Genomic DNA, 27,872 nt, shown 5'->3' with positions numbered 1-27,872 from the left:
TTTTTTTTTTTTTTTTTCTACTGGGGATTGAACCCAGGGGTACCTAACGACTGAGCCATATCCTCAGCTCTTTTTTATATCTTATATAGAGACAGGTCTTGCTGAGTTTCTTAGGGCCTTGCTAAGTTGCTGAGGCTGACTTTGAACTCGCAAGCATCCTGCCTCAGCCTCCCAAGCCACTGGGATTTCAGGCATGTGCTACCACACCTGGCCCAATGTACTCTTCTAAAGACAGCCTGGCTCTTGCCCTCTCCCTGCTCTCAATCAGAGCTCAGTTTGGTCTTTGTAAAATGCCTGGAGTGGGGATACCTGGGACAAGGTAGTAACTGAGTTCATACCTTGAGCCCTGGATCTGGGTCCAACTAAACCTGACTTCCCCCACACCCTTTTCCTCATGGTATATAGGTTTGAACCCAGGAGTGCTCTATCACCAAGCTATATCCCTAGCACTATTTTTAAGTTTTTGAGACAGGGTCTCCCTAAGTTGTTGAGGCTTATCTGAACTTCTAATCCTATCTCACCCTCCTGAGTCACTGGGATAATAGATGTGCACAACCATGCCCTGACCAGACATTTTCTTGATTAAGGGTCAGCCTTAAAAATAAAACAGAACAACTTAACAAAACTAGTCAAGTTGAGGTTACCTCCCTGACACTCCCACCCATATGCTTCATACTTCAAGACTGGATACTTTGGGAAAAAAAAGACTGGATACTTTGTCACAAGGTCCCAGGTCCTACATTTGTCAGGAACAAAGGAGGAGGTCCTAAAGCAGGGAAAGTGGAAAGACTCTCATATTGGCCAAAAGTCTCCCTTGGTATAGGGCCTACAAAATGGGGGCTGCACTAGCCTCTACCTCCCTGGCTGTAGTTACTTTGAGTTTGGGAAAGGGGCTGAGAGGTCTGAGCTGGTTGTAGGGAAGTTGGATTTGAAGACTACGAAACGACTATGTTCAATGACTGCATATCAGGGTGGGCACCAAGTGTGCAGAAAAAATGAAGAAAGAGCATTCTTTTGACATGGGGCAGGTAGGAAGTCTGAATAAGCCTGTGGCAGCATGACTGGCTGGCTGGGATCTTCCCATGAGCCCTGGAAAGATGTAGGCAAAAATCTCATAATTCCATTTCACAGAGAAGGTAAAACCCAGGGAGGGATCCCAGGCTCTCTGATAGGCAGAGCAGGGCAGGACTTGCCCAGAAGGTGGGATAGGGGCAAGGGGGCTCTCTCAGCAGAACAGATGGATCCTCCAACTCTAACTACCCTTCTTCCCTGGGTAGATGACTTTATGAAGCAGAGCAGGGGCATGCTGCTGCTCTACAGCATGAAGAATCCCAGCTTCCCAGAATATACCTTCAGCAGTGACAGTGGCATCATGTGTCTCGACATGCATATGGACCATCCCTATCTAGTGGTGGTGGGCCACTATGACGGAAATGTGGCCATTTACAACCTCAAGAAGCCCCAGGCCCAGCCCTCCTTCCGCAGCACAGCCAAGTCTGGCAAGCACACGGATCCTGTATGGCAGGTCAGTCTCCCACCAGAATGGGAGAGGTATGTGGCCCTGGGAACCACTGGGAGGGGAGGAACTTGGGGAGGAGGGGCCATAGGCAAGGAGCTGGGGATGGCAGGTACCAGCTTAGAGCCCAAGAAACTGGGTGTGAGAAGAGGCAGAGAAGTGCAGTAGGTACAAATCAGGAGGTAAGAGAGTCTCCAGTAAGAAATGGGGTCCACTGCCCTTATGCTCCCATCAGGGGACCCCATCTCTCAGCCAAGGAGCTCCTAGGTTTGGCAATCAGTAACTCTGAGGCCATAGAGGGAGGCCTCCAGGGCCTGACAGGCTCCAGCTGGATATGTTAGGGACTCCAGATCTTTGTCTATAGGCTTGCTTGACTCCCGACAGGGTCTCTCCTCTGCCATCTGGGCTGTATTTTGGGAAGCTCCCAGACAGGGCTGGGTACTGCTGGTTGCCTGCCCTCTGGGTGGAGCTGAAGGCCCTGGCAGACTGAGGTTTGTCCTTGAACCAATTTGTAGCATTGCTCTTCTTCAGATGGGCTAAGAGGGGTGGGCAGGGCCTCTGCTCTAATGTGAAATGAGCCCCAGACCATCACCAGGACATTAGGTCTAGATTTTACCTTGACTTTGTGTATTCTATCTTATTCTATGGGATGTAGATTTCACAGATTTCCTCTTAGAGTGTCTTTTTAGGGCTTTTCAGGCCCCTCCTCACTATCTCCCAAAGGTCCCCTGCTTCTATAGCTGTGTATGTTCCCCGCTGGGCAGAGCAAGTCTGGAAGAATCTAAAGATGGATTTCTGCTTTAAATTTCCCAAAGCCTCTGGGCTTATCCAGGAGCACTCAGACTCTGTCTTCTCATCTTTTTCTGCTCTCCTGCTCTGACAGTCTTCAGGCAGGCTTTGTATCTCTGCCTCTTCTGGCTTTGAGCTCCCCTGTCCCAGGCACTAGGTCTGAGCACCTAGACAGGCCTGAGCAGAGAGAAGACTGCTCAGGACAGCAACATAGTGCCCTCTCAGTTTGATCCTTTACCCAGAGCCTGGGGAAGATGGTGGAAAGGAAACAGCTACACATCTTCCCCTGCTCCCTACAAGCAGGGACCAGAGGTTGCAGCTTCAGGAATTCTCTCCACCAAAAAGTCCACCTTCTTGGGCTGGGGTTGTGGCTCAGAGGTAGGGCGCTCGCCTAGCATGCATGAGGCACTGGGTTCAATCTTCAGCACCAAATAAAGTAAGATAAAAATATTTTGTCCATGAAAGACTTTAAATCCAGACAGAGAAGAAAAGACTTGCCTTGATGGTGCCAGTGCCAATCCTGCTTCCTGCTTTATCAGCCCAGATATCCGAGGGCCAAGCAAGGAGCATCTCTGGCTGACCCGACCACCCTCCTCAAGCCCAGGAGAGAGGGAGAGGCCCAGCCCAACCACCCTACTTCTACTCTGCCGTGTTCTCTAAATCAAGAGCAAGTTGAGGGGAAAAAAATAGGGCACAGAGAAGATGTTATCTTTTTCTTTGGACAGGTCCCAGAAAGACTAAACCTCACTTGGACAGGGGTGGCTTTCTCTTTTACCATCCTGCCAGGAAAACAGGGTTTTGGGCTGGAATCACTGCATGTGACCTGGGAGGAACCTATCTATCATTTCCTGTTCCTTTCTTTTCCTCTCATTTCTCTGTCCATTTCTCATTCATTCACTCATTCATCCTTTCAGTAACTCCTCCCTATTTGCTTCTCTGGTTTCTAAGGATGCTCAAGGGCCTAGGTTCTGGACTTCATAGTGGGAAGAGAACCACAACCATAGGCTGACCAGGGCAGGAGAGAATGCTAAGTGCTGAAGTAGAGGTGTGCACTGAGGGAAATCCACATTGTCCTGGGTGGGGACTAGGGGCAGAAGGGTCAGCTAAGTCTTTCTAGAGGAATCAACTCCTAAGCTGAATTGTGAGTGATGGAAAGGTGTTAGTTAAATGAAGAACGGCACAAGGAGGGTCACTTACGCAATGACATGGGATTTCAAACAGAGTGGCCTGTGTTACCCTGGGGGAGGGGAGACCTGAGGAAAGGGTAGGCATCCAGTCCTCAGGTACTTAGTTATCAAGATAAGAAACTTGGATATTGTAGGTCAGTGATTTCAAAGAGAATGTTAATACAAAGCACAATATATTAAAAAGATGGTATTGGAACTTCTCTGGTAAGATCAGGGCCCTGCTTACTTCAGGGTCCACTGTTATTATGCACTCTGTCCCCTGCACTAGTTTCCCAAGGCTCCTAAGATTTCCCCTGAGTCTTGTTTGAAGATTTCTGTCCAATCATCAGAGAGTTTGGGTTGAGGAGTAAGTCATGATTGTTTCTTTGAAAGATCATCTGGCTGTGCATGAGAACTTTCAAAGTCTGAGCAAAGGTAAGGAGCAGTGCAGATGAGGAGGTAGGATGGAGAGCTGTTAGGGCAATAAAATCAGTAGGAGGAAGGAATTGAATAAATATGAGGAAAGGGAAGAATTGATGCTGCCCATGTTTGGGGTGCCCAGTAGGGCATCTACAGAAGTAGGAAATGGCAGAGAGGAACAGATTTGGCCAGAAGTTAATACAAAAAGACTGATAGATACCCAAAGGGAGGTCTCCTCCAGGCAGTTGGAGGTAAGAGTGTGGAGCCAGCCAGGTGAAATGATGTGTGTTCTCAGCTACATGGGAGGCTGAAGTGGGAGGATGGCTTGAGTCCAGGAAGCAATATAGCAAGACCCCAGCTCAAAAAGAAAAGAAAAGATTTTGAAGGAGAACCAGCAGGCTGGTGAATGAGATATCAAAGATATCAGAATCCAGGTCCTTCTTTTTTTACTTTTTTGCAGTGCAAGAGATTAAACCCAGCACCTTGTGCATGCTACTAAGTCCTTCTTATGGGGACTGTATCCAAAGTATTTGGAGGAACCCAGAGAGGTTTTTTGGACTGCAAGTGCCAGGCTGGGGTAGGAGTTTGTTCTGTTGGCAGTGGGGAGTCATGGAGAGAACTGTCTTTAAGACTGAGCTCCTGTCCCATGACACAGGCCACTTCTACAGAGACCCTGCCTAAGTAGTCCGGCCTTGCCAAGGCCCTACTGTGAAGCCTCAACCAGTACCGGAATGTGGGGTATGTGCACGTGTTGTGCATTATGGGAAAGGGAGCAGGAAAGCTGTATGAGCAAAGACTGGGGGCAAGCAGGGGTCTGCCTTAATCAGATAAGGTGAAAGAGGGGGAGTTAATTAGGGTCCAGCTCTTCCCTACCACCTGGTCCCTGGGTGTTCATTCATTCTCTTAACCCCACTTACCACTGTGCCTCTCCTGCTTTATTCCTATCCTGTCACCTCCACTCCAGGAGCACGTGTGTGACTTAAACACACACACACACACAGTTGCTTGCAAATGCACACACCACCCCCCATTGGGCATCAGGCTGCTAAGTGGGGTGTGAAATACAATTTCCAAGAGTACTGGCGTCTGCTCATTAAACACTTCCCTTTGCAGCTCCCTAGTGCCTCTTACAACCTGGCCTTTGACACCCCCTGTCCCCTCCCCCCTTTAAAGGGACCACCTTTACACAGAGGGGAAGTATTTTCCATACAGGGTAAGCTCTGATTTGAGCTTGAGCCTTTACTTGCTCTACTGTGTTCTACCCCCCCAGTGAAAGCTCAAAAGAGCCCTCTGCCCAGACAAGCCCAGGAAGGACTCAGTCCGCCCTCCCACAGCTCTGATCCGCCTGGCCTGGGGGGTGGCTGGGGAGAGACAACCTCTTCTCCCCACCCCCCAACAGCCATGGTGACAGCTGCGGTTACAGGCAACAGCACTAGGTTCTTGGCCTCCCTCACTGAGCCTCTGATTGTGACAGGGGGAGGAGACTGGACAGTGGTCCCGGCATGGGCGGTCTGGAGGGAGCCAGAGGATAGAAAGCTCTGGGCGCCCAGCCCCACCCCAACTCCCTGGGACTTGGCTTGGCTAGGCCTCCACATCTGGCAACAGAAACTTGAGCTTCAAGCGTGTCATCTTCATAAGACAACAGCTCTGTCTCCAAAACACTTTCCCATATGTTTGCTTCCAGCCCTGAGAAGACGGGTGGGGCAGGATAATTAACCCTGATTTGCAGATGGAGAAATGCGGCTCAATTCTGGGATTTGGGAGCAAGATTCTGGGAGCAGGAGCTAGTGATGACGTGAAAGTGGGAACAGAGGAGCCACTTCCTAGAGAAAGGCCAAGCCTAAGAGGAGGGCAGAGGAGGGGGTGTACTCCTCTTCTTCTCCACCCTACCCCCAAGCAAGCAGGAGAAAGACCCTGCAGAAACTTGGCACCCACATTGCTAGGATGATGGTAATAATGAAGACATTAGCCAACATTTGTTGAATACTTAATATGCACAATGTTCTGACTTAAGTGTTTCACATATCATATCTCATTCCTCACAACAAGCCTATGCTATTATGACTTCCACTTTATAAGTGAGAAAACTGGTTTTTGGGCCCTGTCCTTTCCAGGTCATGTCTCTATAAGGAGGTTGAACCCAAAACTATATAGGCTTCTTCCCACAATGAGGGTCCTAAAATTCAACCCAGGGAGGAATATGTACCTCCACTGCTGATATTAGATTAGAACAATGCCTGACTGGCACTGTTGCCCCAGGTTGGTCAGGGACAGAGGGATACCAGAGAGACAGAGATGGATGGGAGGAGGTACACAGGCCCAATCATGGGATTCTGGGAAATGGGCTCCCAGAACTTGCTTCTGAGCCTCAGATGGGTGCTTGGAGGAGCCCTGCTCACAGTCCTATCTCCACACCCTAGCAGGGTCCCCGAGCTCATGGTTTTGAATGTTTCAGGTCAGGTGGCAGAAGGACGACATGGACCACAACCTTAACTTCTTTTCTGTGTCATCTGATGGCAGGATCGTGTCTTGGACACTTGTGAAGGTTGTCTCTTTCTCAGAGAGGGTCTTGCAGGGGTGGATGGAGACTTGGGGGAGCCAAATGGCAAAGGATATCCCCCCTGGTCCTGCTGATCCACCCCAACATGTATGCTCTCCCTCAACCCCTCTGTGAGTACAGAGTGAGCTGGTTCACACAGATGTCATCAAGCTGAAGGTGGAGGGCAGCACCACGGAAGTTCCTGAGGGGCTGCAGCTACACACAGTGGGTAGGAACCCCCTTCAGGCCTGGCTAGCCATTCAGGCCCCCTGAGAGTCAGTGAGGGTGGCCCTCTCCTTCTCAACACTCTCTCCCCAATTTGTGCTGAGCCCAGACAGGAGGTAACAGGAAAGCCTGAAGCTGTCAGCTTAGCCCTTGGCCATTTGCAGACCCTTCCTATTTACACAGGTCCCTTCTGAGTTTTAAGACCCTGTTCTTGTTTATGCAGATCAGGTGCTGTTATGCAGATCCATCCCTGTTTATGCAGATCAGGGCCCTGTTTACCCAGATTCTGTCCCTGTTTACTCAATTCCCACCCTGTTTATGCAGACTATATCCCTGTTTGCACAGACCATGTCCCTGTTTGCAGACCTGGTCCCTGTTTACCCTGACCCTGACCCTGTTTAACTCAATCCTTGCCTTGTTTACCTAGGCCCCCATTCCTGTCTACAGAATTCCTGGCCCCTTTGCAGAGTTCTAACTGCCTGGGACAAACAGGCCAGAGAACCGGTTTCTGTTTGCCTGGCCTAGTCCCAGCCCTCACAGGGGCCCAGGTTCTGTCCCTCACAGAGCCCTTTTGCTGAACAGGGGCGGTGCTGGGGAGCTCCTTCTCAGGATTGAACTAAGGCTGTTCCCTCTTCTCTTAAGGCTGTGGTACTGCCTTTGACTTCCACAAAGAGATCGACTACATGTTCCTAGTGGGCACAGAGGAAGGGAAAATCTACAAGGTGAGGCATCACTGCCCATGGCAGCACCTCTCGGGGCCACTTGGACCTGAGCACCTGGGGAATTTAAAGCACTCAGCAAATCCTGTCTGACAGATTTCAGTGATGCTCATCAGTTCTGGAAGGCTTCTTGGGGGAAGACAATGCATTTCTTGATCAGCTTGGATGGGAAGAAGGACTAAATGCAAGAAAGGGGATGGAGAATCTAGAGCGTGACTTTAGTCCAGCCTAGCTTCTTTCCCTTTGGGCTTTTCCTTTCTTCCTGGGAGTAGAGCAGGAGTGGGATTGGGGGCTGGGGAAGTTGAAACATTCTGGGCAAACTTCCTGGAGGAGATCTGAATTTGAACTGGACTTTGAAGGCCAGGCAACAAGCAGATTGATCTCAGAATATCGGGTGCATCCCTGCCGGCAGGACACAACCTCACAGTTGGTGTCTGCAGTGTCTCAGTGTTAGTAGGTGAACATCCCTCTGAACCTCCATCGTCCAGAAATAGCTCCACTGCAAGCTTTTCTTAGGCTCAGAGACTCAGAATGTTAATTACAGGCAGCCTCCCGGGAGCCCCTGAGGCCCAGCCAGAGCTGGTCTGAATGCAAAAGAGGTCCCCACCCCCTCTCCACCCCTGCCGTTGGCAGCCCCAGAGAGGCAGAAGGGAAGGGGAGACCAGTTAGTCACTCTATCTCCTGGAGGGAGGGGGAGAGAAAGGATCGCAGGCTAAGGCAAGAAACTGAATGGAAAATCTGGGGATCCTGAGTCTACTCCAGGCTCTGCACCTGCTCTAATCTGTACACGGTGGGATTTTCTCACTGTTACTAGGGTAATGTCTGCTGCAGTGGACCCAGGGCTCCATCTGTCCTGTGCACAGGTCCTGGTCTGGAGAAATCCAAAGCCTGAGACCTGCTTTGTCCTGACACAGGGACAGAAGACCTTTTCTAAATGGCCTAGAGTCCCCAGGGGTCAGCCACTAAGCAGACTACAGCACTTTCCTTCACCCTCCAGGAAGGCTCCCCTGTCCTCCTGAACCCCCAACCCCTAAGTGCTCCTTTCTCTCTGGGTGTGTGGAGGGTGGGAAGAGTAGCCAGCAGCTTGGCCCCAACAATGTGGAGTAAAGAGGAGGCTTCAGTTCTGGTCCTCCATGGCCCCTAAGGAGGCTGTGGCTGCTGGCTTTTATCTCAGTGTTGACTCCTGATCTCTCCTTACTTCCCACCAGTGCTCTAAATCCTATTCCAGCCAATTCCTCGACACCTATGATGCCCACAATATGGCAGTGGATGCTGTGACCTGGAACCCATACCACGCCAAGGTCTTCATGTCCTGCAGCTCTGACTGGACAGTGAAGATCTGGGACCACACCATCAAGTGAGGGGCCTGCCCCTGGACCTGCCCTGTCTTGGGCCCCTCCCCTGGGCTCTGGCATTATAAGCCCTGTGTCATGGAGTTCACCCCTCCATTACTGCAGGACCCCCATGTTCATCTATGACCTGAACTCAGCTGTGGGTGATGTGGCCTGGTCACCATACTCTTCCACTGTGTTTGCAGCAGTCACTACAGATGGAAAGGTGAGTGGCCCCTTCCTGACTCTGCTGAGCCCCTACTAAAGATCAGGTGAAGTATATCAGGGTCTCCCTCCTGGAGAGCCCACTCCATGCCCAGGTCAGTAGGGAAAAGTGGGACATAAGGACTGTGCATTCTCAAGGGCCAAGGCATCCAAGGTCCAGCCAAAAAAAAAGACTCATTCATCATAGGAGACCTCAAGGAGGGAATGGGGCTGTTTATCAGAGGAGATGAGATGATGCCATCAACCAATTCTCTTCTCTTGAGTTCCCTGGGGAGGGAGCTAGAGGGTTGCAGGGGCCAGCTCTAGCTAAAGAAAAATTTATGAGCCAGAACTGATCTGTGACTGAAATAGTGTCTATAAGTAGAGAGTCCCCTCTCTCTGGAAATGTGCAAGCTGATGCTAAGAAGAGGCTTCAGTGGGGCAAAATGGGAGGGGTCTATTCAATATTGAGAATTAGCAAAAGCTCAGAAACATTTTGTGAGCACAACCTCTTTTCCTTACAGATTTTGATATAAACTAAAAGAAATGCTGCCCCCACAGAAAGAATATAGTGATTAAGGCATCACCCTAAAGTTAGTTCATCATCTATATCCTGAGCAGATGTTTACTAAGGGCCAGCTCTGGTGCCCAACTGTAGGCTAGACCTAGTGATTCAGGCACTTGCCCTTATGGAGCTTACATTCTAGTGAAAGGAAAGAGACAAAAAGCAACATCACCAAAAATTTCCATAATGTTAAGGGCAGAGAATTAAAATCAGGGGGCTAGAGGGTAATGTGCTAACAAATGTTTATAACAACATTATTTGTAATAACCAAAGAATGAAATAAGCCAGCATTCATCAGCTGATGAATGGATAAACCAAAATCTACTGTATGTGTGAAAGAATTATTCTTCCGTAACACCAAGGAATGACATACTCAGACATACATCATGGAAGAACCTTGAAAACTCTAAGTAAAATAAGCCAGACACAAAAGGACAAATATTTTATGTTTTCATTTATATGATATGCTCATAATAGATTTGCCTAGTATATTCAAAATAGGTAAATCTATAGAAATGGAAAGTAGACTTGTGGTTACCCAGGATTGGGGAGTTAGGGAAAATTGGGTGTGACTGCTCCTAGGTACAAAAGTTTTTTGGGGGGTGATGAAAACATTCCAAAAATCAGTTGTGATGATGGTTATATAACTGTGAATATACTAAAAACCAAGAATTGCATATTTTAAATGAATGAATTTTATAGTATGTGAATTATATATCAATAAAGCTGTTATAATAAAAAGAGAGAAGAAAAGGATTGTATGGTTTCTTGAGTGATCAGGAAAGGCTTCTTGGAAGAGGTGATATTCAGGCAGGGAGCTGAATGACAAGGAGCCAACTGAATGACAAGATGGGTTGAATGATAAGATGGGGTGGGGAAACCATCACCCTAGCAAATGCTGGCACAAACCCTAAGGTAGGAATGAGCTGAGGGGTTTCAAGGACAGGGAGGCAAGTGAGGCTGGTGTGTAGTGAGTAAAGCAGGGAGAGCCCAGTGAGAGTGAGGTGGGGGCTAGAGAAAGGGATCTGGATTTTATTTATAGTGCCAAGGAGACTCTGGAAAGATTTTAAATTTTTTAAAGGGAAGTCTGGCTGCTGCATGGAGGATGGATTATAGAAGGGCAAGAATTTTAAAGGAGGGGGCCAGTTAGGAGACTGCCACAGTTGTTTAGGCAGGAATTGATAGTGGGTTGGTCTTAGGTTGTGGCAAAGATAACATCAAACATTTATTGGACACCTGTATGTCAAGCACCATCTGAGCATTTGACATCTGTAACTGGTATATAAACCCTGGCTCTGCCACTCACTAGTAAGTTAGCCTCTAAGAGCTTCTAACACCTCATTTATAAAATATGGATAACAGAACCACCTTATAGCATGGCTGTGAGAAGCACAATTAGATGTTGCAGCCTTGCGACATGTGTGCCGAGTCTGATAAATGGTAGCTGCTATTCTTATTTTTTTACTTTTTATTTTTTTTGTAGTTATAGATGGATGTTATGCCTTTATTTTATTTGTTTGCTTTTATGTGGTGCTAAGGATTGAACCCAGTGCCTCACGCTAGGCAAGCGCTCTGCCACTGAGCCACAGCCCCAGACCAGTAGCTGCTATTATTGTTGATTCTGTATAGACTTAAAATTTCTTCTAATTTTTTAAAAATTCTCACTCCCTCAACCACAAAAAAAAACATAAATAAAGAATAAAATTCCCTCTCTCACTGCCTCCAGCTCTAGTATGCTAACCATTAGCCTTCTGTAGTCTCCCCAGAAATTTCAGGGCTAGTTCCTGTGAGGTGAGGGACAAGAGCCTTATCACTCCTGAGTGTGCTGACACCAGCCCCTCCACAGGCCCATGTGTTTGACTTGGCTGTCAACAAGTATGAGGCCATCTGTAACCAGCCGGTGGTGGCCAAAAAGAAGAACAAGATCACCCACGTGCAGTTCAACCCCATCTATCCCATCATCATCATTGGCGATGACCGTGGGCATGTTACCTGTCTTAAGCTCTCACCCAACTTGCGCAAGATGCCAAAGGTAGGGGCTCTGGGAGTTTGGGCTGCTACAAGAGATGAGGATAGTGGGGAGGAGCCAAAGGAGAGTAACCACCAGTGACCCTAGGTTTCTGGCTTGAAGGACCCCAGGATAAGGATGGTCCCATTGCATGAATGAGGCACAGGGGAGGAGAATTGGTTATGAGGAAACAGATCGGTTTTGACCTACTGCATCTGAGCTCCCTATTGGGCCAGGTGGAGATACACGTTGGCTCGAGCCTAAGGCTTGAGTGAGGGCATCCCTGGGCATCCTTTACTGGGATGCTGTGGATGTGACAGGTCACCAAGGCAGGGAACTGGAGGTTTAGCCAGTGCTTCATAGCTGGGCTTACACAGAGCTTCAGCTCCAGTGTCCCTCAGCTGGAAGCTGTGGGTCTAAACAGGGAAGGAGGAAATGAGCCAGGAGGAGGGTAACTAGGTCAGCAGCTATGCAGTCCTCCTTTTTAGCTCTGGTTTCTTTTTCTGGGGTCTCTAATGGTCAGGAGCCACTGCCCAGAACCCAAGAGCCACAAATATAGGCCATGGGGCCCAGAGCCATGACCTAAAAGTCTAAACTGAGTCCAAATTTAGACTTAAGAACCCAGACTTTTGCCCCAGGCCTTAAAGTCCAGAGCCCTAGGACCCAACTTAAAAATTCAGAGCCCAAGAACCCAGAGCCCAGTCCTGCCCATTCATGTACAGAGTGGAGATGGCTCTTTGCTTTCTTCCAGGTTCTGGGCTAGAGTTAGGGTTGAATCAAGTTGCCCTGATTAATGTACCTGTTGGTTGCAACCTGAGGCCTTTACTGCAGTTTGAGGCAGAAGCAGAGACTCTCAGCCACTGGACTTCTTCCCTCTGCCTCTACCCAGACAGGGTCCACTGTACCATCCCTCTGGCACTGGCTTGGTCTATTCCCCACCATGGCCAGGGAGGCAAGGGCTGAGTGTGGCCTGGCCTGTAATTGTAGCCAGCTGGGGGAGGGGGTGGACTTGGCTATAAATACTCTGAAGGCTGCTAAGCGCCTGCAGCTGTGGCCCAGAGGCTGTGGTGGGCTTTTGGGGGTGGGGGGAGTCGGGCGTGGTCTGAATCTCTTTGTTGAGCCCAGCTAGTTGGCCTCGGGAGGGGGAAGGAGGGAAGAAGGCAGCACAATTTGTGGAACAGACACAATCTGTTCTTAATTTAATAAGGAGAGAGGGGAAGGTTTAAGCTGGCAGAGCTGGACAGCCCTCTGGGAGAATGATGGTCACCCTTTGGGGGAGAAGCACAGCAATGACACCATGAGAATGGTAGATATGCTCTGATCCGGGGAGGCAAGAATCTCCCACAGTTCCAATTTCCCACAGAATAAGGATCAGTCATGATTGTGAGAGCTGGGATCTGTGTATTTGGAAACTCATCTCTGAGGACCTGAGCAGGGGACAGTGGGTGCTGGTATTGGTTGAGTTAGAGATTCCTGTGATCCTATCAGCAGTCAAGAGATTTATACAAAAGGAAGTCCTGTGGGCATCCTTACTGCCCCTCCACTGTGAAATGCAGACTCTCTACCCTTCCCAAGAGGTCTTTACCACAGAAGCTCAGGCTTCTCTGCACAGGGAGCTTCCTGTGATTGCTGTCAGAGGTCAAGGACTATCTTACCTCAACTACTGTATAGATGGTAAACTGAAGGCCAGAAAAGCAAGGGACTTGCCCAAAGTCATAAAGGGTGTTAATGACAGAATTGGAATAAAAAACCAGGTTCCCTAAATCCCAGGGGATGGGGTGAGGCCAAGAAGAGAACAAGAACTTAATTTGGGAGGGAGAGTAGGAAGAGAGATTTCTTTGTCGCCTGCCTCAAGAGTATAGAGGTGAGGTGGGTAATGGCAAAGGCATCAGGCTGTAAGGGGCTGGGGAGACAGATTTGGGAACAGCTGCAAGGGTCAAACCAAGAGGAAATTTGAGCTCTGCGTGGTGTCAGCAGCAGGGATGGGCCAAGTAAGGGGCCTACTGGCCCTATACTCTACTCCTACCTTAAAGCCCAGGCCACATCCAGGTTGGGCCTCAGCAGGCAAAGCTGGGACATGTGCCAGTGAGTAGTGGCACAGGTGGCTAAGAGGGTAGGGGTCCAGGAACAGAGGGAAGGCAGGAAATGGCAGCTGCCCAGCCTGCCCCAGCATAGCCCACATCCCACTGTCTGGAAAGTAGGGAAAATGTAACTGGTATGATCTGCCAAAGAGTTCTTGGGGTCTTCAAGCAACACATACCCCAATGTCCCAACTCCCTTTTTCTCAGGGCCCAACTTACCATTGGAAGCATTATGTGCTCTGTGGGGGGTGCAGGAAGGGGATGACAACAGTCATAAGCTCAGGATCTTCTCTTTTGAGGGACAGTCCCAGTCAATGACATCTGGAGTCACATGGGATATGCCACCTGCCCTCAGGGTCTCCTGATAACTCTCTCCCACCCTGGGTATATCTGACACAGTAGGTCTGGCTCCAAATGACACCCTACCCTCAACCAGACCTAAAAGTATTGACTTAGAGCATTAGATGAGGACACCTGTGGGCTTGTCCTCTTCCCTCTCCCTACTAAACCCATACCTATTTTTTTAATTTTTTATTTATTTTTTTAGTTTTCGGTGGATACAACATCTTTATTTTATTTGTATGTGGTGCCGAGGATCGAACCCAGCACCCCGCGCATGCCAGGCAAGCATGCTACCACTTAAGCCACATCCCCAGCCCAACACATACCTATTATATCCTTAAAAGGTTTGTCTTTCCTGTGGAAAGTGTGGTTCCAACAGTCAGAACCTCCTCCCTGGAGTTAAAGATCTCCTTGGTCTTTCTCCCATTTCTGCCAGCTTCAAACTCAAGAGAATTCTAGCTGAGATTCAGAGTCAGAACCAATGCCTTCTTATAGGCCCTCAGCTGGGCCTATGGGTCACTTAACCTGAGTCGGGGAAGGCTCATGTGGGAGTTGGGGACAGTGGAAATCTAGAATTTACTGGGCAGAGGAGGAGTAGGGCATTGCTGCGGCAGGTTGGACAAAGGAGTCACCCAGAGAGAGACAACTCATTTCTCACCATTCTTCCCACATGGATGTATCCCCTTTCCCCAGGAAAAGAAGGGCCAGGAAGTGCAGAAGGGTCCAGCTGTGGAGATCGCAAAATTGGATAAACTTCTGAACCTGGTGAGAGAAGTGAAAACCTAAGGGCCTAGTCTCAATCCCTGACCCATTTCTTGCAATCCTTGGGCTGGGTACCAGGGTGCCTATGCACCCAGCATATATGATTCTGCCCCTGATCGGGTCTCAGTATTTGCCGTTCTCATTCTGCTTCTGAAGGTCCTAGCACATTACTTCAGGATTTGACCCTTAACCACCATGACCCTCCTCTTACTGTGCAAAAATAAATCTGTCTGGAAGTTCATCCCATGCCTTTAATTTTGCTACCACAGGGCCCCCAGGAAGAGAAGAATCTCAAAGTAGAGCCATAGTTCCATTTATTATCCAGCAAACAGTGGGAGGACCAGGGGAGGAGCCCACCCTGGACACCCTCCCATTATTGCCATGGGTTCCAATTTGCTTTCCCAACCTAGAGGGCCCAAAGGTGCTGAGCCTAGCGAAAGGGTAAATCCAGCCCTTGGCCCTTGGGATGGAGCAGAGTTCAGATGGCCCTGGCCCTAGCACCAACTCCTGAACCCCCACCCCAGGCCTGTCTCTCTAGGGCCACCAGAGCCTCTCTTGGAGCCAGGCTGGCTAGACTCTGGGCTTCTGGGTCCAGCTGTAAACAAGCTGAACTCCAAGTTCTGGACCCCAGGCTGGCTGAACTCTGGAATCCTGATTCCAGGATCTGAGTGGGGTAGACTTAGGTCCCAGGCTCCAGGGTAGGTCAAGGGCCTTCAGGGCTGCAGCAGGTAGCTGCCTTCATGGCTAGGCTTCTGGGGTGGTGGTGCCTTCTCAGGACAGGGGCCAGGGCTGGAATTAGGACTAGATTCAGAAAGAGAATCAACGTCGGCAGAACGAGAGTGGCAGGCCCAGCAGAGAATGACCCAAAGCAGCAGCAGCAAGAAGCCTACGAGGCCGTTGCAGACGATGGCGATGAGGGCCCCCTGGGAGATGGCTGCCCCCATGACGGGCAGTACCCTCAAATCAGTACAGACAGCGGAGCTGCCTCAATGGCAAGGCCCATGCCGAGGAGGAACTCCAATACGGCCGCTTTCCAAGGAGGCTCCCTCAGTGATTCCTGGGCAGTGGAGATGCCCACCTGCAGTCCTGAGCCTGGGGGCATAGAGCAAATAAGAGGGTGATGAGGAAGGAGAGGTGGGAGAGGCCCAGGCCAAGAGCTCCCCTCCCACATCTCTGACCTCCCTGGCAGAAAACCTTGGGTCCCACAAGGCTCAAAGACCTCACAGAGCCAACACCCCCATCCTCAGGCCTGGCTCTGGGCACCTGGATGCTGGTGTAGCCAGAGTGGGGAAGCTGGAGTAGGCATACCTCATTCTAAGAGGTGGTAGACACTGACTGGCCCTTCCCACCAAGCTTCCAGCCCTCAAAGGTATCCCACCAGTGGATGGGACTAAGAGTCCTAGGCCCAGAATGAAGGGGACTGTGACCAGCTTTAGTGTGGTCAGGGCACCTCCTCTCAAGACTGCAGCCAGCCAGCCCAGGAGACCTGCAGAGGCGCCAGCTCACACAGAGGGAACTTTGTGGAGGCCCTGGCAGGCATGTGTGGGTTCTGTGTCTCCAAGGTTTTGTACCTAGGTGTGCCTCTCCATGGGACTTGTCTCTTTATGTCAGGTGTGTGGTTTTCCTACAGTTCCCCTGCTAGATAGGTGTCTCTCCTCTGCATACCTATATCTGGGATTGTGTGTGGCTGCCTGTCTCTGGGTAGCTCTCTTCACATCGGTGTGTCCCCATCTCTGAATGTCTGAGTGTCTCGTTTCTCTCCCAATCTGTTTCTGAGTATCTCTCTATCAGTCCCTGTGTGTGCCACTCTCTCTTCCCGGCTGTATCCCTCTGTCCTCGTGAACGTGTCTCTTTCCCCTCTTCGTGGGATCTGTCTTGGTGGTCTGTGCGTCTCCCGTGTGTCTCTCTTTGTGTCTGTGTCTCTCCTAGGGGCTGTGTCTCTTCCTCTCAGTCTCGGTTCTCTGCCCCGGTGCCCGCTGCGGGGGAGCCCCCCTTACCTGAGTTGAGCCCGGTGCGCGCCCGCGGGAGAGTCCGGGGCAGCGGGATGCTCAGCGCAGATTGAGGNCTCCTCCGCGGCCCCGGCCGCTAGCTTGCTCGCTCGGCGGCGCTCGGGCGGCGGCAGCAGGAGCTGCGCGGAGTTCGGCTGGGCTCGGCTGTGTTCGGCTGGGCTCGGTTTCGGCCGGCTGAAGTCGGCTAAGCTCGGCCGAGCTCGGCCGGCAGCAAAAACAGCGAAGGACCCCGCCTCCTGGGTGGCCGGCTGTCGGCAGCCCGCCGGGGGCGGAATCATCTCCTCTCCGCTGCCGACGTTCAATTGGCTGGCTTCACCAAGTTCCAGCGCCATTGGTCGTGCGCTAGGGTGGGACAGGACCGCCCCTGGTGCAGGCGGGAGGGGCGGGAGGCGGCAGGAGGGCTGAATGGGCTGCTTGGTCTTGATCTGGCCTGGAGAGGGTGTAGGGTCGGGGCGTGGTCCACCTTCTAGCAGGGATTTCTTGCACCTTCCACATCTGGAAGAGCAACATCTGAGAAAGGCCAAGGCCTCTACATGCCCTACACCAGAGGAGACGTGCCCCACCAACCACTGGGGAGAAGTCTGACCCTGTCATCCAGAAGGCCCTATGTCTCCACACCTGGGAGGACAGTGATCTAGGAGGCCCACTATGATACTACCCATACTCCCGCCCGAGTGTGGACCCTGCATCCTCAGTATAGAGTATTTGTACTTGGCCCTGCATTTGGTGGTTCTAGGAGGTGATGTGAAGATCTCTGACAACACAGGTTCTTTGGATGCATTTACTGAGTTCCCAGCCAGGGTTGGTCTCAGGCTTATACTTTGCTGTGCTGTGAGGGAATCTAGGACAGAGGGGAGGGGAGTACCTAAAGAATTGCTTTGTCCTGGCTGGAATACTTTCAGGCCTGGTGGAAGTCCTAACTCTCCATCTTAGAAGGTCTCTTAAGAGGGAAGATAACTTGGACGAAGCAGCTAGGGAGACCTTCTCCCAGTTCCTCACATGCCAGAGGTTATTATTTTTGGTGCTGGTGCTGGGGGCATATACTCTACTATTGAGCTCCCTCTCCTACCTCGGTGATTCTTAAGTGTTCTGATCTGGGCTCTCTTCTCATCTCACATATTCTTCGTGGGCAATCACATCCCTGAAGCTATATCTGGAATTCTAAACTCATAAACAAGTATCTACTGGAATCAGGTGCTGTTAATCCCTGGTTCTGCCACTTACTAACTTTGTGACCTTGGACAAGTTCCTTAACCTCAGCTTCCTTGTCTATAAAATGGTTATAGTGGTAGCTACCTCTCGGGGTTGTTTTTCACTAATTAATTTATACCGAACCAGCCACTTCTCAGCAAATGTCAGCTGATGTAACCCCCAACAACCAGGTGGCTAAAAGCTCCCTTTCTCCAGTGCCATGAAATTCACATAAGACCCCAACAAATTCAGGTACTGTCCTGAAGAGGAGAAAGGGAAGAACAAAATAGTGAAATACTGAGCCATTCAATGCTACTGAGCTAAAGACTGTCTAAAATAAATTTTGGACCCTATGGAGTTTACCAGAATGGATTAATTTTAGTTTTCTCCCCTGTTACCCAGCAGGGTAAGAGCATTGTGAGGAAGATCAGATCAGTTACAGGAGAGAGAGGAGACATATCATTGTACATCTGAGTGTAATGTGAGTGAAGTTAGTGACCCAGCTGCAGGAGTTCACATTTTATCCTGAAAACCATGGGAAACCACTGAAGAATTTTGAGCAGAAGAGTAATGTGATCATATCCAGAAATTAGAAAGATGATTTGAGCTGCTGGATGGAAAGGGGTGTCAAAAGCCTTTGAGGGTGAAGGCAAGGAGTAAAAATGAGGGGCTGAAATGATGGGAATAGAAGTGAAGAGGTCACGAGAACATTAAAGATATTTGGGAACTATAGATGGCAGAACTTAAGAGACTTAGAGAGTAAGGGAGGAAAGAGGGAAGGAAAAGTCCTAGATAACTCTGGTTAGTGGCTGCAGATACTGGAATGCCATTTACTGTGAAGAAGAAGCAGTGAATTTCAGCAAGGGACTTGGCGGGGGTAGGGGAGGTGTTGATGAGTTCAGTTTTGGAGACTGGTGGTAGTGGTATCTGCTACTGCTGCTTATTTTTGGATGTAGTTTACAAATTCCTCAAAGTACTATGATAGGCTCATGTTAGTTAGATATTTAACTTTGGACCAATCAAGGGATGATAACCAAATGACTTACATAGCTCTCATGATAACCCTGTGGACAGTGGGGGTGGGGTGGATTCCAGGAGAAGAGGGATCATGAATAAGCAAAATGGCAGGTGTTCACTAGGGTCCAGCCTTTGTTTGCCCAACACATACACATCATTTTCTATATATATGATTCCAAAAATGTCCCCAACTATTGTTGTTATAGATTAAATCTGGAATGTCCTCTCATGTATTGAAGGTCCTCTCATACGTCTCATATATTAAAGATTTGGTCCCCAGCTTGGTGCTGTAGGGAGTTGGGGCATGCCTGTGAAGGGAATTGTGGACTCTGGTCTCTTCTTCTTTCTCTCATCCTGGCCCTGAAGTGAGTGGCTTTGCTTTACCATGCACTGCCTGCCAATTGTGCTTGCCTCATCACAGGACCAAAAGCAACCAGGCCAACAGATCATGGACTGAAAGCTCCAAAACTGTGAGCCAAAACAAAGCTTTTCTCTTTATAAGTTAATTATCTCAGGTATTTGTTACAGTAATGGAAAGCTGACTAACACATCTACATAATCTAACCATCCCCCTGTATGTATGCCAATAAATTCACCCTGTTTCCAATGAGGGGCAACTCAGTGACACATCCAGCTACTGCTTCAAGGAGGTTCTATTGTAGGACCATTGTTCTTTAAAAACAGGTTATCTGGGTAATGGCCTGCCAGTTTGGTCTCCATGAGTTGTAACTATGGCTTCTAATAATCCCAATACCTTTTAACTGTCAGAGATTGAAGCTGGTGCCCAACCTGCTTCTTACCTATATATCAATCAGGATTCATGAGGTAGCACAGTCATTACAAACAACGCCCCAAATCTTACTGGATTCAAACAACAAAGATATATTTCTTGCTCATTCAATAGTTCAGCAGGTGGGGGTAGGTTGTTAGTTTTGCTCACTTGGTCGTTGAAGGATATCTTTAAACCAATCCCTTACCACCACACACATACACACAAAAAGTCCTGATGTTTAGAAATGGGAGAAATAGAGAATAAAATGGAGTAAAAAGGAAACACTGTGTATTGGTCACTAATCCAAAGCATTATCATGGATAATAATGAAAATGATAGCACTAGAAAACCTCATGTATCTGTTAACTTCAAATCTTTGGCTGTGTCATCAGTCAATCTGGCTGCCTCAGGTTTTGCCCACCTTGAAGAGATCCCTTATCCAGAGTTCTGAGAGGACCATGGCAGAAGAGTTTTTTGTGGGGGCACTGTACTGATTAACATCACACTTTTGCGGGTAATTTAGGGTTTGTTCTGGGATTGAGCAATCATAGATTTCTGCATTGATGAGGATTAGGGTTGAGACTTTTTTTTTTCTCCCTAGATGATACAATTCTTTGTGGGGTTTTTGTTTGTGTATTTGTGCTGTAGATGCAACCCACAGCCTGGTTCATGATACAGTTCTCTTAAAACCCTAATCAGCTGCCTATCAATTTTATTTTGGGGATTTTATTTGCTAATAACATATTTTACTGATTCTAAAGGACTTTTTTTCAGCTTAAATAACTCTGAAAAAATGTGCTTTTCAACTAATGGCATGTAATAGTTTTTTAGCCTCTTTTTTTCTTGTGAGTTCACAAAATAACTTGCCTCTTGTAATTGATGGAATCTGAGATTTATTAAGTATAGTTATTTTGTCAGTCAGGGTCCTTTTTCACAAATAATAGAATCTTCTGTGGATAGTTGAAGCAGAAAAGGGATTTGTTAAACGAGATTATTTAACTCAGAATTGTTAGGAGGGCTAGGGAAATAGACTTGAGGCTAGCTTCTAGGAATAACACCCAAACTACACTATACAATCTGAGGAGGAAATCACAGCCATTGCTATTCTGAATACTGAGTACTAAGAGTTCAATTTGACTGCCAATTTTACAAGCTCTATGACACCTCTGTGGTAGGAACTCATTATTGCAGCCACTGGAAGACCATCACTGTTGCCACTATCACCCACAAAGCTGGACACTTGTGTTACTATCAGCAACAGCAGAGATTGAAGCTGGTGTCCAACCTGCTTCTTACCTATATACCAATCAGGATTCACGAGGTAGCACAGTCATAACAAACAACCCCCCAAATCTTACTGGATTCAAACAACAAAGATCTATTTCTAGCTCATTCAGTAGTTCAGCAGGTGGGGGTAGGTTGTTAGTTTTGCTCACTTGGTTGCTGAAGGATACAAGCTGTTGGAGGCTCCACCATCTTATGATGATGTTTTCTTCTTGACATTAGTTTCATGGTTTGCTGTGGCAGGAGAAAGGAGTGAAGAAAAGCTTACACTGGATTTTGCCCACATTGCATTGATCAAAACAAATCTTGTGGTCATACCTAATATCAAGGGACACAGGAAGTACCATCTTCCTGGTGCTCTGAAGGAGTAAGAACCAGAGATACTGGTGAACTTGGAATGATTTCTACCTCACTTATATTGTTCATTTCCACATGGAAGTCTCACAGGTGAAGAATCTTGCCTGTAAATAAGTTGCAAGGAATGCTGGGCATCTTATTTCTGACTTCTATACTTAGGAGGTAGATTTTTAAAGGGGGGTTTTCCTACACAGAAAAACTATTTAAAAGGTAAAGGACGTCCATGAGTATAACAGACTTCTACTACCATAATCAACCCCCAAATTTTGTCGAATCATGCTTTCTGAAGCTCCAAGAAGATCTAAGGCCTGAGCAGATTTTCGAAGTTTCTCTTTTTCATAGTACTAGGTCTGGGAGCTCTTTCAATACCTCTGATTATGCCTTATGGCTTAATGGGAAATTAGAGGCTGGAGTGCTAGGGTTGAAAGCCTTTCTTCTTCATCCTACCCTGAATGATGCTTTTATTTTTTTATGGAGGGGGGGACCAGGGATTGAACTTAGGGGTACTTAGCCATTGAACCACATCCCCAGACCTTTTTATGTTTTATTTTGAGACAGAGTCTCGCTAACTTGTTTAAGCCCTCACTAAGTTGCTGAGGCTGGCTTTGAACTTGCAATCTTCCTGTCTCAGTCTCCCAAGCTGCTGGAATTATAGGCATGTGCCACTGTGCCCACCCCGAATGATGCTCTTGTCTCATCTCATCCCAGTCAATGCTCTTTACAATGAGAGGCGTCAGGGAAGGGATGATAAGAAGGCTTCCCAATCCTCTAAGTCTTCTTCCAGTGTATCTCCATCCTGATTGATGATCTGAGTTTCCTAATCAGGGTATTAGCATTAGAGAGTAGCAAATAACAGCTTGTGAAGTTCAGTAAGGCACATAATTATCTAATTCCTGGTAACCCTAGGTCAAGAAGAAACTGATATTCTTCTCCAAGCTAAATGCATATTCTGTTTTCTCCTAACTTCATGCAGACTACCATTTTTGAATTACTCGTCATCTTGACTATTTATTTCTGTATCTTCAAGTGCTCCAGCTCCAGTTGGCACACAATCTAAGACAAGGGACAGTGGGAAGTAGTTCAACTAATTGCTTTGCTACAACATGAAAAGGACTTTCAGATCTCAGACTGGTATTAGAAGATCCTAACAGTAGAGACCCTCTACACAACTCATCTTAGTTCCTCATTGTAAGATCTGTCATTCAGAATACTTCAGTACCCAATTTCTATGGTGCTGCAAGTCAGAGAAACCTAACTTAAACTAGCTTAGGCAAAAGCATTTATTTTCAAAAAACTAGTGTTTTGTGCCCAAGAACATGGTAGAACTTGAGAAAACTGGATCTGAGAACTTGCATGCCATTGGGACTCTCTACCTTTCTGCTCCTTTCTGGTTTGCTTCATCTGTTCTCTCCCTCCCCAACCCCATCTGTCTCTCCTTCCCTCTGTTCCTTTGTGTTTCACCCTCCCCCCTCCTTCTTCTCTCCTTTCCTTTTATCTCTCCAGACAAACTTCCAATGCTTCTTTAATCTTTTTCATAATAAACTCAGTTTCGACAATTCTCAATCTTTGCGTTTGTAACTCAGATCACCATCTTCTTCAGTTCCAATTCTAGCCTAGCCTCTTAGTTCCAGTTCCAGTGATCCTAGGGACTTGCCCTCACCAACCTGGCTTTGGTTGGATGCTAATCCCTGCACCAGTGATCTGTTGTTGCCAGAAGTGTCATAAGATTACCACAAGTGAAAGGCAGCTCCTACCAGAAGGGTGCCATCCATACAAAACAAAGGAGCCCACCATACTAACATTTATGGATACAAGTAAAAAGATAAGTCTGCAAAGTAGATAGCAAAGCACCTGTCAGAGAGATAGAAGGAAAACCAAGATGGGCCAGGACTTAAGGAAAGTCAAGAAAGGACAGAGATTCAAGAAGGAAGGAATAGTCAACAATTCAGAATGTCCCAGAGAGATCCAGTAGTCTGTAGAGAAGGAACCACCAGCCTTAAGAACAAGGAAGTTGTTGGTTATGTTGGTGAGAAATAGTTCCAGTGGGCAGTAGAAAAATGGAGATGGAGTATATAGTGGAAGCCATATTTTAGTGGTTTCAAGAATGAGTAAGAAGTAGATAAAATATAGATGATTCTTACAAGAGAACTTACTAAAAAAAAATATGAGTAAGGAGAATAGATACAGAAAGACGTGGAGTCAGAGAAAGATTTTTTTAATATTTAAAAATCTCTTACATGAAGCCGGGCATGGTTGTACACACCTATAACCCCAGCTACTAGGGAGGCTGAGGCAGGAGGATCACAAGTTCAAGGCCAGTCTCAGCAACTTGAGATCTTGTCCCAAAATAAGTTTTTAAAAGGCTGTGAATGTGGCTCGGTGTGGGAATGTGGCTCAGTGGTAAAGTGACCGTAGGTTCAATCTCTCTCTCTCTTTTTTTTTTAATATATACTTTTTTTAGGTGTTGATGGACCTTTATTTTATTCATTTATTTATATGCAGTGATGAGAATCGAACCCAGGGCCTCACACATGCTAGGCAAGTGCTCTACCACTGAGCCACAACTCCAGCCCCCTAGGTTCAATCTCTAGTACCACACACCAAAAAAAAAAACCAAACAACAACAACAAAAAACTCCTATGTTTCTTATATGGACAAATACTGATGGGAAGGAATCAAGAGAAAAGATAAACTTGATAGCTGTTTTTGTTGCTACTTACCCTCTGCCCTGGGCTGTACAGACAGGCAAGCAGGGTCAGGGACCAAAGCTAAAGCCCTGGCAGAAGGTGTGAAACATTTCAACTTTTTTTTCCCCATAGTAGAAACTAGAGAGAGGGGAGGTACCTGGTCCCGGTATTGGGTGACCTGTCTTGTGGCTCAGGGAGCCTCTAGGAGCTTGAGGATGTACCTAGACAGAGAGGCCCTTGTGTGAAGAACAAAGAATCACAAGACTGGAACCAATCCTGGGCCGGTGGGGGCAGGATGGGCACACAGCAGCTACACTCAAGGATAGGCAAACTTGCCATGTGTTCTGATTTCCCCATCTCAGAACCATGCCAGTCGCTGTCCCCCACCCACCCACTCCCTCTCATCATCCCTGCCAAGCTGTCACCTTCTTTCTCAGCTCCACTTCCCCACATCCTTAGCTGCTGCCCCCGCCTTCTGCTCTCCCCATCCTTGAAGCTGGCTCACCAAGGTTACTTTCACCTTCTTGTCATATCCAATAAATATTTCTTAGTCCTTATCTTTGTTGGCAACATTTAAATTGTTGATTTTTTTTTTTTTGTACTGGGGATTTAACCCAGGTACACGTAACACATCCCCAGCCCTTTTTATTTTATATTTGAGACAGGGTCTCCATAAGTTGCTTAGGATCTTGCTAAGTTGCTGAGGCTGGCCTTGAATGTTCAATCCTCCTGCCTCAGCTTCCCCAGTCACTGGGATTACAGATGGGTGCAATCCTGCCCAACTGTTGATCCCTTTTTGAAACTCTGTCTTCTCTTGTCTTCCATGAAGGTGCTTTCTCTGGGAACATTTATTCCTCCTCCTAAAGTGACAGCTCTTATTTATGAAGCACCTAGACTGTGTTGGAGTTTTACATTCCTCATAGATAATTCTCACCTGAAGGCAAGACAGGTCCAGGAAACTGAAGAAGAGGAAACTGAGGCTCCATGCAACCAAGGGTTTTTTTCCTAAGGCCCCATAGCAACAAGTGATAGAGTCCAAATTAGAATTCAAATTTGCTGCACTGCCCTCAGCTCCAACAGCTCTCTGCCTGCTCCATAATTTCTTTAATGGGCTGTGCTCTCTGCAACCACTGTCCTCTCTGTTAATCTCAAGTGAGCTCCTCTGTGTCTGTGGCATCAGTGCCCATTTTTGTGCTGACAGTTGCTTTAACACTAATCCGGACCTCACTGCGAAGTCCCACACTGCGATTTGTTGTTGCTATTGCTATTGTTATTAAAAACTAATATTTATGTAGTGTTACAACATGACAGACACTGTGACAATTTCATTATATGTATCATCTCATTAAACGCTTACAACAACCCTAGGAGGCTGGTACTGTTATCCTATTTTCCACTTAAGGAATGAGCATTAGAGGGATTAATGAATTTTTTCCAAGGTCAACAGGTACCCAGGTTTGTCTGACCCCAGTGTCACTGTCTTAACTGCTAACTAGATGCCCTCTGCCAAGAGGTCCCATTTGTACCTCATGTTTGAAATGGCTGCCTCTGCACCTGTCTGCCCCTTACTCCTGTGAGACCATAGGCAATTGATTGAATGTCTGTCTGAGCCACGGTTATTATAAACTTTCCCAAAGCCTGATTTCCTGTGATGAAATTTTTTTTTCCCAGCATTTTTTATTTGTTTCGGTAAACAATTTCCTACCATCTCCCAGTCAGCAGGATTGTTCAAGACTCTTTTTTTCTCCCTTCCTTTCCCACCTCATGTTCATTAAGATGTGAAGACTATGTACTCTGAAAGTACTGTTCTCACCGACCAGCCCTAGTCTTTCTCCTGCCTGGATACAGCAAGAAGCCGTTCTTGGACTTTCCACATCATCAAGAGTCCCTTCCTCAGGTTGCTTGGTGTTCTCAGCCACCTTGGGTTCTCCTTCTCGTTCCTCCTTACCTTCTTCTGCACAGCTCCCAGAGCAGTCTTTCCAAAACACAAGGCTGCCCAGGTGTGACCAGTTCCCTCAGCTCTTAACTCCCAGGGAAAGCTTTAGAATTTCAGCCTGGCTTTCAAAACCCTGACTGGCCCCACCTTCTCTCCAGCGCCAGGTCCCACCCAACCCATTACTAACCAGAAGAGAATCTGTACCCTTCCTGGCTCTCTCTCCTGTCTTTCCTCCTGCCTTTCCCTCTAGGGGTGGTATGAGGGATATACTTTGCCTCTCCACAGTCCCAGTCAACCTCCTGCTGGGATATGTTTTTCCCAATAATGATGGGCCTGGAGTCATGTGTACTCAGGTGTGCAAAATCAGTAACGCTTCTCTATTTTATAAAAACTATATGGTTGCCCAATAAGGTGAATATATTTAATGCTATAGAACTTTATACTTTTAAATGGTTGAAGTGGCTAAAACTAAGTAATAACTCTTCTCACAGGTTCTAGCTCCTGGAGGTAGTAGGAAGGACATTATTGAGATCCCTCCTCACCCCATCCTCCCCAACTATGCAGAGGTCCTTATTTTATGCTGCAATTTACGTGATCTTTGCTGATATGCCCCAGATTGGGGAGCTCAATGCCCAGGATTCTCTGTTCTAAGCCTGCGATGCTCTCACTCCTGGGGTACCTCTAGGGGGTATTTGGTTGTCCCCTTGCCCATATAAACAGACTCCCTCTCTGTTTTGAAGAAAAACCCTCTGAATTACTTTGTCTTTTCTCCCCTCTCTATAGTATTATTCCTTCAAGAAGCTTAGGCCTGGGTCTGGGGTTATGGCTCAGTGGTAGAGCACTCGCTTAGCACGTGCAAGGCCCTGGGTTCAATTCTCAGCACCACATAAAAATAAATTAAGGTATTGTGTCCAACTACAACTAAAAAATAAATCTTAAAAGAAGAAGAAGAAGAAGAAGAAGAAGAAGCAGCAGCAGCAGCAGCAGCTTAGGCCTGCTGAGCACAATAAGCCTGTAATCCTAGCAGCTCAGGAGGCCAAGGCAGGAGGATCGTGCAAAGTCAGCCTCAGCAACTTAGTCAGGCCCTAAGCAACTTAGTAAAACCTGGTATCAAAAAAAAAAAAAAAATATATATATATATATATATATATGAAAAGGTCTGGGGATGTGGCTCAATGATTACACACCCCTGAGTTCAATCCCTGCTAACAAACCAAATCAAACAAAAACAGCTTAGACTCCCCGAAGGCCAGAGTCAGGAAGATGTCTGAGATTGACATTGATGCCTTGTGCCTGAAATACTCCCCCTAGGAGCTAGGGAGAAAAAAGGGCCAGCCTTCTGCATGAGATAGGAAAGAGAAAACTGGGTCTGGAACAAAACTCAGTTGACATCTCAGTAGATTATCCTGGCCCACCAACCCTTGCCTCAGGGGGTCAAATCCCTTGAGGGCATAAACCAAAAGGTAGCCTTTCTTGTATACACTGATAGACACACAAATATACAGCTCACATTGCAGAGACACACATTATACAAGCAAATACATATGTACAGGCAACAACAAGCCTACCGACGGGCATAGGCATGCACATAACATACATCCACTCAGAGATACATGTACACAAATACCATGTATCCAGAAAAACACACATAAAGAAGTCCACAGGCCTCAATGACACAATGTGTGCAAAGATAAACATACCTTCAGAGTCACAAAACAGGGTTAGCAAATGTGTTTTGAACCAATGACACTGATCAGTTTTCTAGGACTGGAAGAATCTGTGTATGTGGAAGATAGTCTGGTAGGAGAGAAAAAGAGAAACAGAGAAGGGAGCTGGATGCAGCCAGCCTGCACAACTTAGTGGGACCCTGTCTCAATGTAAAAAAATATAAAAAGGGCCAGGGATGTAACTTAGTGGTAGAGCACCACTGGGTTCACTCCCTAGTACCATAA

The 27,872-nt window shown here is 47.5% G+C and overlaps 3 protein-coding genes across 8 annotated transcripts in view; 1 reads left to right on the top strand and 2 right to left on the bottom strand.

Moving 5' to 3' along the window:
• Nucleotides 1-14,758, top strand: part of Dnai1 (dynein axonemal intermediate chain 1) — a 62,272-nt gene extending 47,514 nt beyond the window's left edge. For 2 of the 3 annotated variants that reach the window (XM_048783471.1, XM_048783470.1), the window contains 8 exons: nucleotides 1,278-1,525; nucleotides 6,347-6,436; nucleotides 6,572-6,659; nucleotides 7,298-7,377; nucleotides 8,583-8,731; nucleotides 8,832-8,931; nucleotides 11,321-11,506; nucleotides 14,599-14,758. In XM_048783471.1, the coding sequence (XP_048639428.1) occupies nucleotides 1,278-1,525; nucleotides 6,347-6,436; nucleotides 6,572-6,659; nucleotides 7,298-7,377; nucleotides 8,583-8,731; nucleotides 8,832-8,931; nucleotides 11,321-11,506; nucleotides 14,599-14,691 (1,034 nt within the window). In that variant the 3' untranslated portion in view covers nucleotides 14,692-14,758. The remainder of the gene's footprint in view (nucleotides 1-1,277; nucleotides 1,526-6,346; nucleotides 6,437-6,571; nucleotides 6,660-7,297; nucleotides 7,378-8,582; nucleotides 8,732-8,831; nucleotides 8,932-11,320; nucleotides 11,507-14,598) is intronic. The other variant, XM_048783472.1, reaches the window with a different exon arrangement.
• Nucleotides 14,759-14,964: 206 nt separating this feature from the next.
• Nucleotides 14,965-16,753, bottom strand: Enho (energy homeostasis associated). The gene is made up of 2 exons (XM_015492513.2): nucleotides 16,665-16,753; nucleotides 14,965-15,759 (listed from the first exon to the last, which is right to left on the bottom strand). The coding sequence occupies exon 2, from the start codon at nucleotides 15,609-15,611 to the stop codon at nucleotides 15,381-15,383; it is 231 nt and encodes a 76-aa protein (XP_015347999.1). The 5' UTR covers nucleotides 15,612-15,759; nucleotides 16,665-16,753; the 3' UTR covers nucleotides 14,965-15,380.
• Nucleotides 16,754-20,532: 3,779 nt separating this feature from the next.
• The window catches only part of Cntfr (ciliary neurotrophic factor receptor), a 52,473-nt gene continuing 45,133 nt past the window's right edge, over nucleotides 20,533-27,872 (bottom strand). For all 4 annotated transcript variants that reach the window (XM_048783478.1, XM_048783477.1, XM_048783480.1 and 1 more), the window contains one exon: nucleotides 20,533-21,174. In XM_048783478.1, the coding sequence (XP_048639435.1) occupies nucleotides 21,165-21,174 (10 nt within the window). In that variant the 3' untranslated portion in view covers nucleotides 20,533-21,164. The remainder of the gene's footprint in view (nucleotides 21,175-27,872) is intronic.

The sequence above is a fragment of the Marmota marmota genome, unplaced genomic scaffold (genome assembly GCF_001458135.2).
Source record: "Marmota marmota marmota unplaced genomic scaffold, marMar, whole genome shotgun sequence".
Lineage (NCBI taxonomy): Eukaryota > Metazoa > Chordata > Mammalia > Rodentia > Sciuridae > Marmota > Marmota marmota.
The sequence above is the reverse complement of the archived record's forward strand: the minus strand, read 5'-3'. Positions and strand labels throughout refer to the sequence as shown.

Coding starts and splice junctions, on each gene's coding strand:
- Enho (XM_015492513.2), bottom strand. CDS start 15,611: ATGGGGGCAGCCATCTCCCAGGGGGCCCTCATCGCCATCGTCTGCAAC.